At 44.3% G+C, this 16,976-nt stretch overlaps 1 protein-coding gene across 3 annotated transcripts in view; it reads right to left on the bottom strand.

The window, feature by feature from the left end:
* Window positions 1–7,121: 7,121 nt before the first annotated feature.
* Window positions 7,122–16,976, bottom strand: part of PRKCA (protein kinase C alpha) — a 153,704-nt gene continuing 143,849 nt past the window's right edge. For 2 of the 3 annotated variants that reach the window (XM_039562626.1, XM_039562625.1), the window contains one exon: window positions 7,122–13,692. In XM_039562626.1, the coding sequence (XP_039418560.1) occupies window positions 13,528–13,692 (165 nt within the window). In that variant the 3' untranslated portion in view covers window positions 7,122–13,527. The other variant, XM_039562627.1, reaches the window with a different exon arrangement.

Consider the following 16,976-nt stretch of genomic DNA (forward strand, 5'->3'; position numbering starts at 1 on the left):
TTCCACGTTTTTTTCCTCCTTTCCCTTCTTCTGCTTCCACCCATCTGTCCCCAGTCCCTGAGCTGGTGGCTCCCATTCACCACTGGGGCAGGGGTGGCAGCCAGCCCTGCTCCTGCCCCTCTGTTCCTCCTCCCTTCCCTGCACCCCCAGCCCCTCTGCACCCCACACCTGGAAAACTCTGCTCCGAGTGCTGGGTGGGCTGCCCTTCCCAGGACATGACTCCTTTGGGAGCTGGGGAAGGGAAAACTGGCTCCAGCCACCAGTGTCAAATCCACAGCTAAGGACACAGCAGACGGCGGGAAGGGTTGGAGGGCAGCAAGCCAGTGTGCTGGAGAAAGGCAGCTTGGCAGGGCTGGGACCATGGCAGGGAGAGAGCCAGGGCTAAAGGAGAGAGGGACATGGGCAGATATTGTGGGCTCTGGAAACCCCAGCCAGGCTGAGTGATTCAGCCAAAACACATAGAAGATGAGAGGCTGAGCTAAGAAAAAGGATGCAGCTCCATGGAGGTGTCCAGCAATGGGACACTTCCTTGGATACCGTGGGAAGGACAAGAAAAGGGTCACACACCATGTGGGCAGCTCCTGCTGCAGGAGGTGCCAGCCCAGGAGCGGGGCCCAGGGAGCTCATGGACACCATCCCAGCACCTGGAGCTCGAGATTGCGAGGAAATTTCTGCAGGGAGAGCTCAATCTCTGCAGGGCTTTGCACACATGCCACGGTCCCTAGCTCCCAGTTTTCTGGCTAAAACCTGCTGCATCTTTGCTGAGGTGGCCCCAGTTAGCAAAACATGACTGCTTTAAATAGAAGAACTCAAAATAAAGTGAGATATGAGATGCGGAGGAGGTGTTGTTGGGTGGCTTGTTTGGAATCAATGGAGCCATGTGCTCAGGCTTGTTGAGCTCTGTTGATTTACAGAAAGAACAGAAGCTGATGCAGATGTGGAAGTTTCGATTTCTTCAACCAGAACATGGTAGAGCCCAAAATAGGCAAGTTCCAGGTCCAGACTGGTATAAAACTGCCTCCCAGTAGGAGGTTTCTGGTTATTTGTCCTTGAGGGATTGCACCAGGTAAGTTCTTTCACACAAAGTTACAGCAATACTTCAATTATAGTGAATTCAGCATGTTTTCCTGGGCTCTTATTCACATTTGAGGAATAATTTAAAGCAGCAAATCCCTTGGGGTTTTGACAGTAAGGACAAAGCAGGGATTTGGTCAGCAGAATGGGTTCTGTACTGGAAAAGGCAGCCAAGGGGGCAATGCCCCCTGGGACTCCAAGGGGACAGAGGCTTCCCTGGGATGGAGATCATGAGCAGGAATTACCAATAAAATCACAAAGTTACAGGAGGCTTGTTAGAACTGGATGTGCTGTCAGGGTAGATGGTTTTAACACAGTAATTGGCTGCTCATCATTTTCCTTTTCTCTATATTGTTAAAAAAACCCCAAACAAAGAAGACCTTCATTTTTCTCCAGACAGACAACCAGCTCTGTTGCTGCCTGGGCTCTGGGCAGGGTTATTTGAATACAACACAAATGAAGCTATGGCTCCCACAGTGACATAATTAACCATTACAGTGTGAGAGGCCCCCAGCAGCCATGCATATAATCAATTATAAATACACATTTTGAGCTTTCGCTCCCCTTTGCTTCTATGCAAATGTACTTGCACTGAAAGACTCAGGTGGGTTTTCTGCTGCTGCTTGTCCCATACAGCAACTTCTGCCCTGGCAAAGCACGTGCACAATGCCCACAGTCACACCAGGAGCATTTCCCACAGGCATTACAGGGCCAGGATGAAGGAGAGCACCAGTGTTGCCTCCCAAAACCCCAGCAGAACAGCTAAACTCTCCTACCTCATTAGCAGCTCTTAGCAGAATTCCTCCCCATAGCGTTATTTCCCTGATGATGGGAAAAACCAGTGAAGTGGAAAATGCTTCTCTTGGACAGAAACTTGGCATGGCTGTCCCAGACAGGACAATCAGTACTTTACATCTTCTCAGCATCCCCCCAAACTTGGGGCAGGACTTTGCCAAAACCTGCAATAGCTGTTCTGGTTTATTGTTTCACGTAACACCGGCTGGCAACATCACTTTTCCTTCCCCACTTTTCACTGTTTCTTCTGGGCTCTTTCCTCCTGTGGATCCTTCTCCACAGCCACATGTGGGGCAAGTGAAGCTGGGTGGGATCTTGCCCATCACAGGGTGTTCCACAGCTGTGCCAGACTCTGCAGGGCTGGACTCTCCAGCCAGAGCAGCTCTGCCCTCTCCAGCCAGAGCAGCTCTGCCAGCCTGTGCCACTGCAGCAGCCTTTAGTACCGCACTCAAATCAGTGTGGAAGCTTGAAGCTCCACGGACACCTCAGCAGCAGCTTTTAGGATGCACCCAAGGTCAAACCTTATTACTGAGGAGGGATTTGAGCTTCAATAGTGGCTAAGAACAGAAGTGATTCGTTACAACAGCTCTCCCTGGGCTGTCAGCAGTGCAATGGGGGGTGGTGGGCCCAGCTCATTTCAGCTACAAGAGATTGATTCTGACAGGTGACATCTGCAGGGATGCTTTTCCCTGGTCTTTTCCCTTTCAACAGAAGCCACTTCGAAGGCACTCAGGTTATTATGAAATAAAAGGTCTGGTCCTGTCAGCTTGGGCCACCAGCTAGTAGGAAACCTCAGGTTTGCCTCCCCTCCTACTCCCTCAAATTTGCTCCATGCTGACTTATTAGAACAGCAAATCCGCCCAGCAAAGGGCAGCCACTCCTGAGCCCACCCATGGCTCTGACCCGGTGTCAGACAACAGCTACTGAGCAACTTTACCTGCACACCAGGCTGTGAGAAGACCTTAGGCACAGGGAGGGGAGGTCTGCCTCAGCCAGCAGTTGCAGTGTTTGCCCGAGGAAAGAGGAGAGCGAGCAGGTAAGTGCAACAAGCTGGGATGCTGGAGCTGCTGTGACTTGTGTGGGAGGTGACAGATGGTCCATGCCAGCTGCCTCGGCTCTTGCTATTTTTTGTCATTTCGTGGGCAGCTGGGCCGGGGGGAGGCTCGGGGAGACGCCGGAGCACGGCAGAGATGCAGAGCAGCCCCAGCACAACACTCAGGAAACCCACGGGGTGGCTTCCAGAGGCTGGGAACCACTTGCTCAGGGAGACTTTTGAGATTTTTGTTTCTCATGGATGGTGTTTGTGGAGTATTTCACAGAGGGCAGCAAAACTGGCATCAGCAGCTTGGCTTTGGGATCCACACCTGCAGCACCCATGGCTCCTGTGCAGGTGGGATGGGCTGCTCCAGCCAGGTCCTGTGGTGTAGGGCAAGAGTTCAGCACAACTTCTGCTTATTATCCCAGCAGCATTATTGTTTTATTTTTCAAACACTGCAAACAGGGAAAGACATAAAACTCACAGTGCCAAAGAACACCAGCCTTTCTCCTCTCTCCGGGGGGGTTTTCTCATCCTGCTTGTACCATGACTGAATGAAAGGAATTAACTCCGTGGATTGTTGGAGCTGCAGCTCCATTTGCTGTTTCCCCTGCACATCCCTCTGCCTGGATCCGCTGCTTGGGAGGAAGCGCAAGGAGAGGTGCCACATTATTTTTAACCCAGCACCCACATGCTGTGCGAAAGCCTAAAATAAATAAATGTGCAGAGCCTTTCGCAGCCTCCCCAAGCGGCTCTGACTCATGGAACAACAAAGGCACACATGTGAATGGAGGTTAGAGATTTTATTTAAAATGAAATACCCTCTTGTAATCATATGGGGCTAAACTGAGCTCATGAAAGAGGAGGATGTGCCAGTTCAGGAATTTTGCCAGGTGCAGCCTTTAGCCCCTGGCGTGTTCCAGGGCTGGCAGGCACCAGCACCCAGGCTGCCTGGGAATCTGAGCATCTCCACACGGGAGGGAAGGAGGTCTGAAAGGGCAGGGAGTGCCCACATTCCACCCTTTCACTGTATAGGGCAGTGCCCTACAACGAGACAAGCTGGATTTGATTTTCGCTCACTACTGGTGTTTTCTGTTATCCTGATGCACAAGGAGTGGAGGTTCCACCAACTCACAGGCTCCCTCTGGAGCTGTTCCTGGGACTGGACCCATCCAGGTTCCCCAGCACAGCCCCACTGCAGCCACCCAGGCTGGCTAGAAAGCAGCTGCTTGCAGGTAGGATGAGGGATGGCTCTGGCCACAGCAATCCGTTTTTAAAGGTCATGTTTTGGAAAGAAGTTTAGATGACATTAATTATTAAAGCCTCATAATGCTTGTATTAAGTGTAATAGTTTTCCGTGTGATTTATATAGCACTGAAATTCATTACCAATCTTTTAATGATGTTAGTGTCAATCGCACAAGAATGCTAAATGACTTATCCCAAAAGGACCAGGAACTGATCCAAGGAGTTTTGGGATGCTCTTACCGCTGGTCTTTCCTTTCTTCTGCTCTTGCACTCCTTGCTGGTAGCTTTTATAGCTGTTTCTGATGGATGTTTCCTGAAATCCCACCTAATCAGCGTTCCAGACAGTTACACATGAAGGAGAAGAAAATGAATCCTGCTAAAGGAGTGTTTCTCTGGAGGTGTCACTGAAAATGTTGAAGCTTTAATGAGGTTTTATTTAAATTGTTACAGAATGTTTTATATGGATTAGGAAGCCTCTCTGTTACGGGCACTGAGTTTTATGGAGTGTTCTGAAGAGAGGAGCAAGGCAAGGGGGGATGGATCAAGTCCTCAAACAGGAAAAATAGGAAAGATAGGACAGATGTGGACCAAACTCTCTCTCTCTGTCTGACACACACACACACAAAATTCATTGCCAGCGTGTGAAGAGACGGGTGATTTTTGCCAGCCTTGATGGTCAAGAGTAAGATCTAAAATATTTCTAAGCAAACTTCCACTGTGGGGTTGGTTGTTTGGCTTTTTATTTTCCTCACCCAGGTATGGTGATTTAAATCGGCTTTGGAAATATTTCCTCTCCTTCATCAGACTGTGCAACCACCTCTCCTGGGGTAGGATGGCAGGCACTGACTCAGGGACCAGTAATGAGCACTGGAAGTGGAAGCTGGTGTCTGACACTGTCACCCTGGCAGCAAATGCAGCAAGTCCTTGGAGAAGGAGACAGCATTGACTCATTTCCCATGACATCTGCCTCATTCCATGCCCTTCTTTTGGAAAAGCAGGGAAAAAAAAAGGCAAAAAATAAACCTTTGCAGGAAACTCTGTGGGTCCAGCCCTGCCACTGGCTGATCTCCTGGTCAGATCCCCAATTTCTTTGGGTGCAGCACCACTTTGGGAAGGTGACAAGTGACAGATGCAGCCAGGGAAAACATCCCTTTGAGGACAAACCACCCACACATGGCAACAGCTGTCCTGATTTGGGCCCCTGATTGATTTGCCTTTGCTTTACCATGGCTCCCCAGGGAGCAGGTGGGATTATAATTACCTCGTGGTAATTAATGCAGTCATCATTTCAGCTACCCAAGCTGTTCTCAGAGGAGCTGGTTTTATTTGCAGCTCACACACCAGCTCTGCAAAACTATTCTGAGATTTCTGAATCAAATACCCAAATCTCTAAAGAGAGGCTGGGGCTGGGGGAGGCAGGCACAAGCACTTGGTGTGATTTATCATGCTGGAAATATTCCTGATGGAGATGCTCTCACGCACGGCTGTGGCAGGCATGGAGAGCTTCAGCCTCTCCTGCAGAAGCTTTTAACACCTCATTCTTCCCAGAACCACCAGCCTAATCTTGCCTGCTTAGAAAAAGTCAAACAAAGATGCACTGTTATAGATCTTTTTCCCTTTTTCCCACCCTGTCACAGTGTTGAGCCTCACACCAGAGCAGCCCACGCAGGCTCTCACCACCCTGTTGTGACAGCTGACTCATCCTGATGGGAGCTGGGGGATTGTCCTGCTCATGAGACCACCGATGCAGAGTGTGGCCATGGGGTGGCCAGGGGCTTTCCCACCCTTGTGAGTCCATCTCCAGCCACCCACACCTCCACCAGGCTTGTCTTTCCCCAAAGAGAGTGTTCAGAGGTTCATTCATGTCCAAGCTCTCACTCCAAAAGCCAGTGGCCCCATGGATAGGCACTGTGGTGGTTTGGCCACAAATCTTGCCCAGCCCAGGAGCTGGAGATGCAGCTCTGGCAAAATGGAGAGCTGAGGACCCACTTCCTCCTGCCCTGGAGGCACCAACTTTGTGTCCACGAGCTCAGGGCAGTGATGCCTCCCCAAAGTCCCTGTCCTGCTCTGCAGAAAGCTCCCAAGGTCTGAGATGTGTTCATGGGCTTCAGAAGCTGAGCACATTGGATGACAGATGTGTAGTGGACTGGAAACACTGACTCTTTGGGAAAAAACCTGGAATTTCAACCATTCCTTTGGGCAAACTCAGCCAGACTTCTACAAACTAAACGAACCCAATAACTGAATTAGCATGAGGTTCAATCCTGTGAGAGCAGGCAGGAAAGGGAGTTGTCTGACAAGTTGTCACAATATTTGGACATTGCTTTCGAGTTTTGAAAACAAACCATGTCAGTGTGAACGAGGCTGGTGGATGTGGGGTGAACATGGCTGGTGGAACTGGGAGGTCGTGTCCTGTCCCTCAGGAGTGCTAAACCAGATATTGCATTACAAAGGAGGGTCCCTGAGGGTCATTAATCACTGCAACAGCCCCTCTTTCCAGGAAGAAGCGGCAGGGGGTGGAATGAACCATCCAGAACTCACACACTCAAAGTGACAAATTGAATTTGAGTTTTCTTGGGTCTGGCTGCTCCTAAGGAGGGCACATCCCTCCAGCACCAGTCTCACATCAGGCTTTGAACCAGACCCTCCAATCTGAGACCTCATTTGGCTCCTGGGGCTGTATTTCCCTGTGGCACCCACGCCTGGAGCAGCCCAGCACCACCGAGGTCAGCACATAGAAATTCTCTTCCAGATATATCTTTTCCCCAGTTAAGCCTTTTTTTTCCTCTTGATTCATTAACAAGGATTAAAAATGAGCCCAGGTTAAAATTCTGTGCCTGAATGAAGAATCAAGGTCCAGACTGGGCAACTTCTGTGGCTGATCCCACCAACCTCTCTGCAGCCTCTGGCCTTGGGGGAGTCAATTTTGAAAGGAAATTTCATAAAGGCAGACCAAACTCTCACAAAAGTAATGATCAGTATTTTTATTGATACACACTTGCTTTGAAACTACAATTATACTTAACAAAAGCATTTCATGCAAACAAAGATTGAAGATACTGTGAATTATGAAACGAAAAAAAGATGCTGTAATTCGTACATCAGTCTTGCCCACTACACTTCCAATGCTTGGTTTTGGTTTTTAAATCTTTTGAAAAATGAATGGCCTCTCCAAATTTTCTGGTAGCATCTTGCAGATAAACAATATGAAAATAAATAATGTTCTCCTCTGTATAAATACAACATTTGAGTCTTAAAATAATATTTAAAATACTAATGAGTTCAAGGTGGGATTAGTCCATATTTTAAAAAACCCATTAAAGTAACATAGAGTCATTTGAGAAGTTTCAGGTGTTCTCTGTATTCCTGTGCAAAACCACACAGTGTTGGGAAATGCACATTTTAAAAAGAGTCAATGAGCTTCATTTTGTTGAAATTGGCATTTTTTACACTCATTTTGATAATACAGGAGTGAATAAATGAAAGGCTTGGTAGGGAATGAGCCATAGATTAAATTTTTATTACCCCTGCAAGAACACTGTTTTTCTGCCCCAAGGCCAGCAATGGGTATGAACATAGAATATAATGAATATCTGTAGTGAACTGGGGCTCTTGGCCAAGCACTCAGCACCCAGTGATCTGTGGCTCCCTGGGTGCCTCGGGACCCAAGCCAGGAGTGTGTGAAACCCTGGAAGGACGGAGCCCTTGGCAGTGTTGCCTCAAGGGGTTCAAAGAGAAGGAAAAGAAATTCAAATAGTTCTCAGGAAAATGTTTGTAAAGATAGGAACATAATTTTCCTTGCTATTAAAATATTCCTGTCATTAATAATTATAAAAGTAATGAAACATCAGCTGCAGAGTGTCCAATGTAACCAGAGTGAGAAATGAGCTTCAGTGGCAGCTGAGTGTCAATGTTGTTGCTACTCATCCTGCACAATTTCAAATCATTAACAGACCTGATTTATTTATTTAGGTCAACTGACATCAGTGGAAGATAAAAACAGCTTCTGGAGCAGTTTTCTTTTAAATTTGAGCTATGGTGTCACAGACAAGGAAAAACAAAAGCACAAAGACACATTTACAACACGGAAATACATAAAAATATCAACATAAAATATCGACCTGTAATGGACGAACCAGCTGCACAAAGAACAGAGCTCCTCCTTCAGCAGGAGTCAGTAAAAACGGTACTAGAAAACAGCTGTGCTGACTTTATTTACCCAAAGGGAATCTCCCCCTCCAATAATCAGTTCCGCTAAGACTTCCACTGACATGGAATTTTTAAATTGCCCGTAAAAATCTCAGTAGCTGGAAAAGAGGTAAGTGCAGCTGACCTACACCATCAGCAAGCATCACTCCTTGCCACACCCTGACTCCAGGTACAAAAGCTGGACTCCAGATTCTGTAACAAACGTATCAGATCTGATTTTATTTCTCTTTAAATGGTTTCAGCAGAGTTACTAAAGTTCTATAAAAAAGTAGAAACAGCATGGTATAGCCAGCAGTACCATGTGAATCCAAGAAGCTGATTTAATATTAAAAATTATAATAATACTTACACAACTCTTTTCAGGTTAAAAGTGAACTAGAAACATTGCCTAAGAAGTCCTCACCGCTCCCTGTGAGGTCAGTAAGTATTGTTACCCCCATTTTACAGATGAGGTAACTGAGACAGAGAGGTTAACAAGTGGCCCTCTCCCTCTCAAGGTTGTAGTGCATGATGATTATTCCTGATAAGGCTATTTAATTCCCAATTGCTACTGGCACAGTGAGGGAATCGTGCATGTTTATGGAGTCAAATCTTAATTATTTCGTACTTATTTCTGCAACTCAGCTATTTCAGATCCCATCTACAAGTGTGGGGCCGAGGAAAAAAAGTGCTTTTTAGCTTGTCTGCTTTTTGACTACTTGGCAGCTCAGTGCCCACCTACTGAGGGGACACATCAAACACAGCCCACGCTCACATTTGCAAAGAGACTAAAAACCTATGTACAATAACTTATGCTAATGACTGAAAGAACTGAAAATCACATTAAATATTTCCAGAAGGTCCGAAAGCCCACTGTAAACTCGATATACTGTAAATATGCTTTCTACTTGCATCAAAGCTTTATTATTGGATTATTATTATTATTATTGTTTCCAATGCTATGCTTTGCACGCTAAGCAGGATCCGCCCCCCGTGCTCACTGCATGTGTCTCCTATGGCATTTAACTGGGATTGCATCCAGAGGCACTGGCTCAGAAAACACTTTGCAAGTGGTACCACTCCATCCTTGGACATGTCATCTTCCCAGCTAGAAGACAAGTTCCTCTCTTGCTCGACCTTATTAATTTTATAGAAGCCCAGCATTATTGAATTGGATTCACCCCAAAAGACATGATGGATTTCAAAGCCAACAGCATTCAGACGTGATGAGTTTTTTTTAAACTGACAGCTGATTTCCAGAAGAACTTTCTTCAGCTTGTAAAAGGAAATTCAATTGTATTTCTGGAAAGAATGAAGGATCAGAAAGCTAAATTGCATTTCTCCTCCAAACTGGATTAAGAAGGAGTATTTTATTACGGGAATATGCTCTCTCCTTCTCATGTATGTGCCAGCCTTGCTCATAGCACCAAGCCTGGCCAGTAGGTGAAATGGTTGTCCTGGAATCCCACCACCCTGCTCTGGTGACTCAAAGGTGCACAAAAACACCCAGATGCCCAAATAAGGAATTTGCCTAGGAGCCAGTTAAGTCCCATTTGATCCCTGAAAATCCCTTGGAAGTTTTCCATGGCAGACCTGTGCCTTCCCCTGGCAGGAATGGGGCTGCCCTGGAACAATCTGGGACTCAAGCATAGGGATGGAAATGCAGTTCCCAAAACTTCCACCCGAGCTTCAGTGCAGTACAATTTTCAATTTGCTTTTTGGGAATCTTGGTGGTAATGTGGGTGTTGGGATTACAGTTGCTATCGAACACAAGTGAAAGAGAAGCACCTCTAATCCCTCTCCTTCTGTTGATACATGTTCTCTAGAAAACCAAATCTTGTGAAAAATATTATATAAATAACATCTGACTCTAAAAAAGAGATGAAAATTCAGGCCGGATACTTCAGGTTTTCCTTGCCATTATAAATTTCTGGATTCTGAGCAGCCAGTGGGAGTTCTTGGGAAAGGTCAGAGCATGAGCCTTCACATGTGAGGGCACCAGGAAGAGCAGTGACAGGTAACACAACTAATCCCTGCCTTATCCAACCCTGCCTTGCTCCTGCAGGATCCATGAGTTCACAGTACCTTTTTCTGAAGTGTTTCAGAAACCTCCAGAAGACAACACAGATGTCACAAGCCTGGGGACCTGAGGTAATGACGTTAAAGAGGAATTTCTGCTTCTACATCAGAAAAACTGCGAGACAAACACAAGGGCTGAAGAAACTGGTTATGAGAAGTAGCCAGAAGATGAGCAGCTCTGTCCCAGTGTCAGACCAGCCCCATGATGCCATGTCCTGGTGTGAACAGCACTGACTGTCACAGCTGTGCCAGCAATGGGACTTCCCTGGACAACTGAGATTTCATCAGGAAAACAGAACTGTGAGAACATCTACCCAGGGGATCTCCTGCCTGGTCCCTGGCTTGGTTCAATTCCGCCTGTGTTCTGCTTTGCTTACTCCCCAGACCTGTGTGCTGGTATTTCTCCCAGTATTTTCCTTATTCAAAAGTGTCTTTTTCACTTCACATTCTTAAAACAAGCACAGTGGCACCTCTTGGCAGACTGGCATAGCTAAGAGTCCCTTCTTTATTAAAATTTGAGACTCAGTAATCTTTTATCTTAATTCAATCTATTGTCTTCTACAGCATGGTACCCAGATTTTACTAAACGTTGGCAGGCTAATAATATTCAGAAAAAAAAGAGAACAAAGTAATGAATGCTGCACTAGGCCACATGCTTTATGGTGAATACCATAGTTTTTGAAGCATATAATACACAAAGGAGAAAATGAACTCCCAGTCTTGGCTGACAACATATTTGACACAGAAAAGTTTAAAAATTTTACTCCTAAAATGTTTGAAAAGTTTGGAGTCCTGCTTGTTTAGGCAACGATCTGAGTTCCTGTCAGTTGGCCAATGCCCCTCGTGAGCCACATCTTGAAATGTCAGGGTTTGATCACTCCAAGATGCTCCTTGTGGGAGCTGGGGGTACAAAAGGACTAAGGGCAACAACTGGACTCCTGGAGTATGGAGATTGCACATCCTGGCCCCAAACCCACGTTTTCCAATAGGTTTTCTGCAGGTGCACAAGCTCAACACAGTCGTCCATCACATCCAACCACGTTTCCCTCAAAACTGCCCAACTCACCCAGGTCACCCCCCGAGGTCCAACCCACCCCTCTGGCTACCACTTGGCAGGATTGGATCTTTCTGACAGAATCTTTGGCACAGGTTCTGTGTTTTATTATCATAAAAGATGATTAGAAAGTAGGTTCCCCTCCTGCCCCACCCCATTACATAATCTAGTATAAATTGAAGTCTTTTATGGCAAATATCTTACTTTTTGAATATGTTCACATGCTGGAAAAATTGTAATCAGTCTGCATGCAGCAACAGAGACATCATGCTTCTGGCATCATCATGCACATCTGACAGACAAAAAGTGCCTGTGGCTGCTAATGGGATCAAGGCAGAAGGGAAAAAAAAAGGGAAATGCACCAACTACTATTTTACATGCTGTAACAAAACCAAAATATGCACAAAACATTATTTACTGATATTTGAGTTAATATCTTCTGGTAAGTTGTAAGAGGAAGTATCAAAATTTTTTATCTAAGTGATAGGAGAGGAGAAGATTGTATTAATTACAGTGTTCATCATTGCAAATAAAGTCTATTTCCTTCTCTGCAAGTAATAAGCAGATGTGAAATGAAAGCCTATTTAAACCTCGTAAAAAACCTGCAGGTAGCAATTATTATTTAAAAGTATACCTACTTTAAAAAAAAAGAGATTTTACCCTAAGCCAGTAACAATATTCAAAACCTAAAGTAAAAATCAAAACAATAGCAAGAAAACATTTAGCTAAATCTAAACGGTGTCATTCAGAACAAGAACTTTCACAAACAAAGCACATGTTGTTTTATAAAATTTTTATAATACTCTTTATGCTTGATATGATTATGTCAATAATATAGATCTGCTTATTATTAACCCTTATTATTAAGAGTTATTACTAAACATGCAAAATTCATTGCATGAAACATATGTAAAATGTATTAAATTCCATTCTATCAATAAAACGAGTTTTAGGTGCTGCTTCTTTCAGGCCTGATTATTCTACAGCCCAAAGTTTTCTGAATTAAAACTGATTATTTAAGATTAAATCTCACTTGATTTTCATGAGTTATTCTGGAGAAATCAGGAAGTCACTTGGGGCTGCATTTTTTGTTAATTTAGTACACATAATGCTTTCTTCAATTTATTGCCCTACACTGCAGACTATAAATAAACACATGTAAATAAGATTTAAGGAATTACAGTTTTGTTTTACATTCCAGGTTAATAAATTTTATAGTAAAATATTGGTATTAGAACCAGTTAACAGTAAATGAGGAGTGGTGTAAATTAAACCAACTGAACAGACAATGGCACCCTGGATCACAGAATAATCTCATGGAGATTAAAATTCACAAAAGTATTATTAAAATTATTACTATTATTATTATTAGTAAAGACAAAATTTCACCCTTGAGTTTACCACATGCTACTCCTAGCAAAAATCCTAGAGATGTGGCCATCACCCGAGCACTTTTATTTGGGATCTTACAGGATCAGTTTGCCAAGCCTCAGGGTCTAATTTGATTTCATACCCCCTCCCACCCATTCCCAACTTTTTTTTTCCTGCCATATTTTCCAAACACTTTCAGCCATGTTTTTGCAATGCCTCTGCCCCCAGAGCTGACCCTGCTCAGTCTCTGGTGCTGCCGCTGCCTCTGAAGTCTCCGGGGTGTGCGGGGAGGATGTTCCCACCTCCTGGCATCTGCCCCCATGGAATAAATACTCGAGGTGGCTTCTCATTCAGACCACGTGTTAGATTTTTTTCCAACATAACAGAGTGGAAAAGAGAGCAAAAGGACGGTGGGAAGTTACAAAAATAGAACGTACCAAAACATGGGTAAGTTTCAACAAGTCAGTGGCGACTTCTAGAAGAAAAAGTGGGCACCGTACACTAATTTATCTCCTGTTAAGACAACATTGCTGTTGCAAAGCCCAAATCCTGACTAAGTGGCCCTTCCCTCGTCTTACACCCTCTAACCCTACAATTTCCAGGCCCAAATGGAATCAACAAGGCAAAAGCCTAAAAATTGTAGGGTTACAACTGTTCCCCACGGCGGGATTTGTTCTGCTGTTTCATACTACATTTTCTACAATGGGGTGCACAAACTGGGGGTTGACGTAAGAGAACCCTTCAAAATCTGTTTGGTCTATGTTAGCAATGACCAGCTGATCTGGAGGCGTCAACACCGGCTGTCCTCGTGTGAAGAACTTATCGAAGTTTTCAGCCCCTTTGCCACACTGCAAGGAAAGAGAAAAACAGAAAAAAGGCTGAACAAAGGCAGCAATACATTGGCAGAGTTGTCAGGATACATGCAAGGCTTTCCTTCCATAAGATATGAGTAGTTGAGAGAAAATTTTATTTTCAGATATTTCGACAAAAAATCCCAGACAGACACAGAAGTTTTAATAGCTGGATCCTGATGAAAAGCAGTCAGAAAGGTTTCATCCATCAGCATCAGGTGACGAGATAAAGAGGCTTAAATATTCAGAATTACTGGGATACAAAAGGAAAAAGGAAATATTTTTATAAACCTTTGTTGGCAAGAGATACTTTCTTTGTCAAGTTGTTTCATTCTTTTTAAAAGCCCTACAATACAAAACTAAATTTTTCGTGTTAGTCTCTGTTTCCTTTATGATCTGCAAAAAGCTTGATGCAATTCATTTATATGCTTTGAGTCTCCACTGAACAGCCTACAAACTCCTGTAATTTCATAAATGACAGCAGGGTCTCAGTCCTCGGCATGGCAGGAGGGCTGGGCAGGGAGCACATCCCAGGACAGGTCCTTGTTACAAAACTTGCTGTCACAGGTTTCCTCCTTTATTTTCATAAGAGACTCATTTTCTGGCAAAGCCCAGCCAAGAAGGGGGCTAAATACAGCCACAGCCTGAGCGCAACTCCTTCAGAACAGAAAACAAAAGAAACTAGGCTTGTAGAAAGAAGAGTTTTGAGGAATGCAGAAAACACTTGATAAGGAGGAAAGAATGATCAGAGGCATGCTAAAAAATAGAAAGGTGGTACCAGAATGAAATTAATTTGTGTGCAAGAAAAAAATGAATATTTCAGGAAAATGAGGCATTGAATATTGTGGAGAGGTGAGGAGGAAACTGGTAAATGTGCTCATCTCAGAACTACTGTAACAGATCTTCGGACAAAGCAGGTGTGTGATAGAGGCAGTGAATGTTTCTTCCTGTTGTTCCTGACCCTTTCCTCTCTGTCCATCCCTTCAACATCCCTGCATGTGGATAGGAAGGGTAACATTGCATTACTATCTTCAGACTCAAAGGATAACTCGGAAAGGGCAGAATAACTCTTGTACAATAGACCAATACTAAATATTGATTTTTTCTGAATTAATGCAACACGAGTAAATCTGTGCACTTATAGGAGGATGCACTGGAAAGGGGCCCACTGAGGGGATTCAGGGGGAGAGGTTTGGCTCTCCTGGAAACAGCCCAGCCACCATTTCCAACCTTCTTGCAAAGCACCTGGCAGGTGCTGGGCTGGACCTGCCATCTGAGCTGAGCTGCAAAGAACTTCTGCTGCCTCGGGCACACATTGTTTCCTATTTCAGACAATGAGCACATTCTCAGGGCTTACAAAGGACACTCGTCCAGCCTTGGAAGAACACAAGCAGAGGGACACTGCACCATGGTCAAGCTAACGGGGCTCTGCTTTCTCCACCCAGGGTTCTGCACCACTCATCGAATGCCCTGGTGCCCCTGAGCCTCTGCATTTTGGGACAGAATCTCTGGAGAACAAGAATGGAAAGAGCTGAACTTTGACAGGGAAAAACCTCTGAATCATTGACATGATAGTCAATGTATCCCCAAATTAAATCAAATTAATTTAGAGGCACAACAGCCAGCTCAGAGCAGCCACAAAAGGGTTATTGCTATGAAGGAAAGTTTTTGCTAAAAAGTTGTCCTATGGATAAGCATCATCTTGCAACAAAATTATGATTTTTTTTCTTTTAAATTTTTTTTTCTTCTTCTTTTTTTCAGCAAGTGGAAAGTATTCAAACAAGCTGGATATTGAAACCAAAGTTCCTGAGTCCATTAGGTCTCTCACTATTGCTTATACTAGTAGAGGCTAAGAAATAAATCACGTGAGATATGAGTATACTTTAGGTGAAAATATAGTAACTTATAAATAAATTTGCATCTTCAACTATGTATTTGTCTTCACATTAAAGAGTTGCACTGCTATTGTGAACATTAATGCAGTATTAGAATACAACTGAAATGACAGGACTCCTCAAACTCCTAAACTTGGAAATACGAGGAAAATGTCCTTCTTGCCAAGTAATCATTCTGTGCCTATAACCTGTGAAATGTCAATCTGGAAGGGAACATAGTATTTACAGCACCCACCTGCTGACCCAAAATCTGCATCTCTATGTTTGAGTAAGGATTGTGGAAGCAGCAGGATTATTCCTGCAGGAAGGCGCTTCCTAGAGAAGATGCACCAACAAGGGTTTCCTGCAAAAACCCACCCCAAAGAAAGCCTATAAATACATCCATATCTTCAAACAGATTAAGGGTGGCATGTTTCTTGCTTTCTAAAATCAATATCCATCTCTGGAGGGATTTAAAAGGTTTGTACATATGGTGTTTAGGGACACAGATTAGTGGTGGGCTTGGCAGTTCTGGGATAATGGTTGGACTCGGTGATCTTGAAGGTCTTTTCCAACTTAACGATTCTATAATTGTATGATACTGATATAAATAGAATCAGCAATCACCATAAATGAGTTGTGCATTGGGTATGTAAATACTAGACTTGGGTTTTAAGTTATTTTTGTCTGGGAGAGTCGGGCTCTGTGTGAATCCGCCTCGGTGTATTTTAATAGCAGCCTGTGCAAACAAACCAGGTCAGGATAACCAGGGAGACAGAGAACAGCTGCTCTGAGGAGGAGCCAAGATCTGCCAGGGAGCTGTGATGGAACCACACCACACTTAAAGCTTTTAGCACCTTCGTGCTGAAGTTACTTTTAACTTCAAGGAGAGTCTAAGCACTCATCTCCCGAGCTAATAAAACTTACAGATGTGAAGGTAGATCTGCTTTATGATCAGCTTTAAATTTGACTTGAGAACCATGTAATAAAAAAATCTTCCATAAAATATGCTCTAAAGAGCAGCTCCCTTTTGCACAGCCAGCTCTGGGTTGGGCAGGCTGGCAGCATCACCCAAGTTCTTCACTTATTTACACCCTTCCCTGCATGCAAAATCCACACCATAGCAAAAAGGTATTTCCCTTAGCACTAAACACCCTTCTCAGCTGCAACCCTCCTCCTGGTGATGTCAAAAAGTCATTTGTATGAAAAAAGTGAAAAATAATTCCAGTATTGGCGTCCCTCTGTTCATTAGTTTGTGATACCTCACTGATTGTCTGTATTGGCAAATAAATCAGTGTACAGACCAGTCACCATACACCTGAGGATAAAGCCAGCCAGGATTCTCAGCTGAAAAATAAAAGGGTTAGAGAAAGATTCAATGTTAGGACATAAAAATTTACAGCTGTT

This window comes from Corvus cornix, chromosome 18 (assembly GCF_000738735.6).
Source record: "Corvus cornix cornix isolate S_Up_H32 chromosome 18, ASM73873v5, whole genome shotgun sequence".
Lineage (NCBI taxonomy): Eukaryota > Metazoa > Chordata > Aves > Passeriformes > Corvidae > Corvus > Corvus cornix.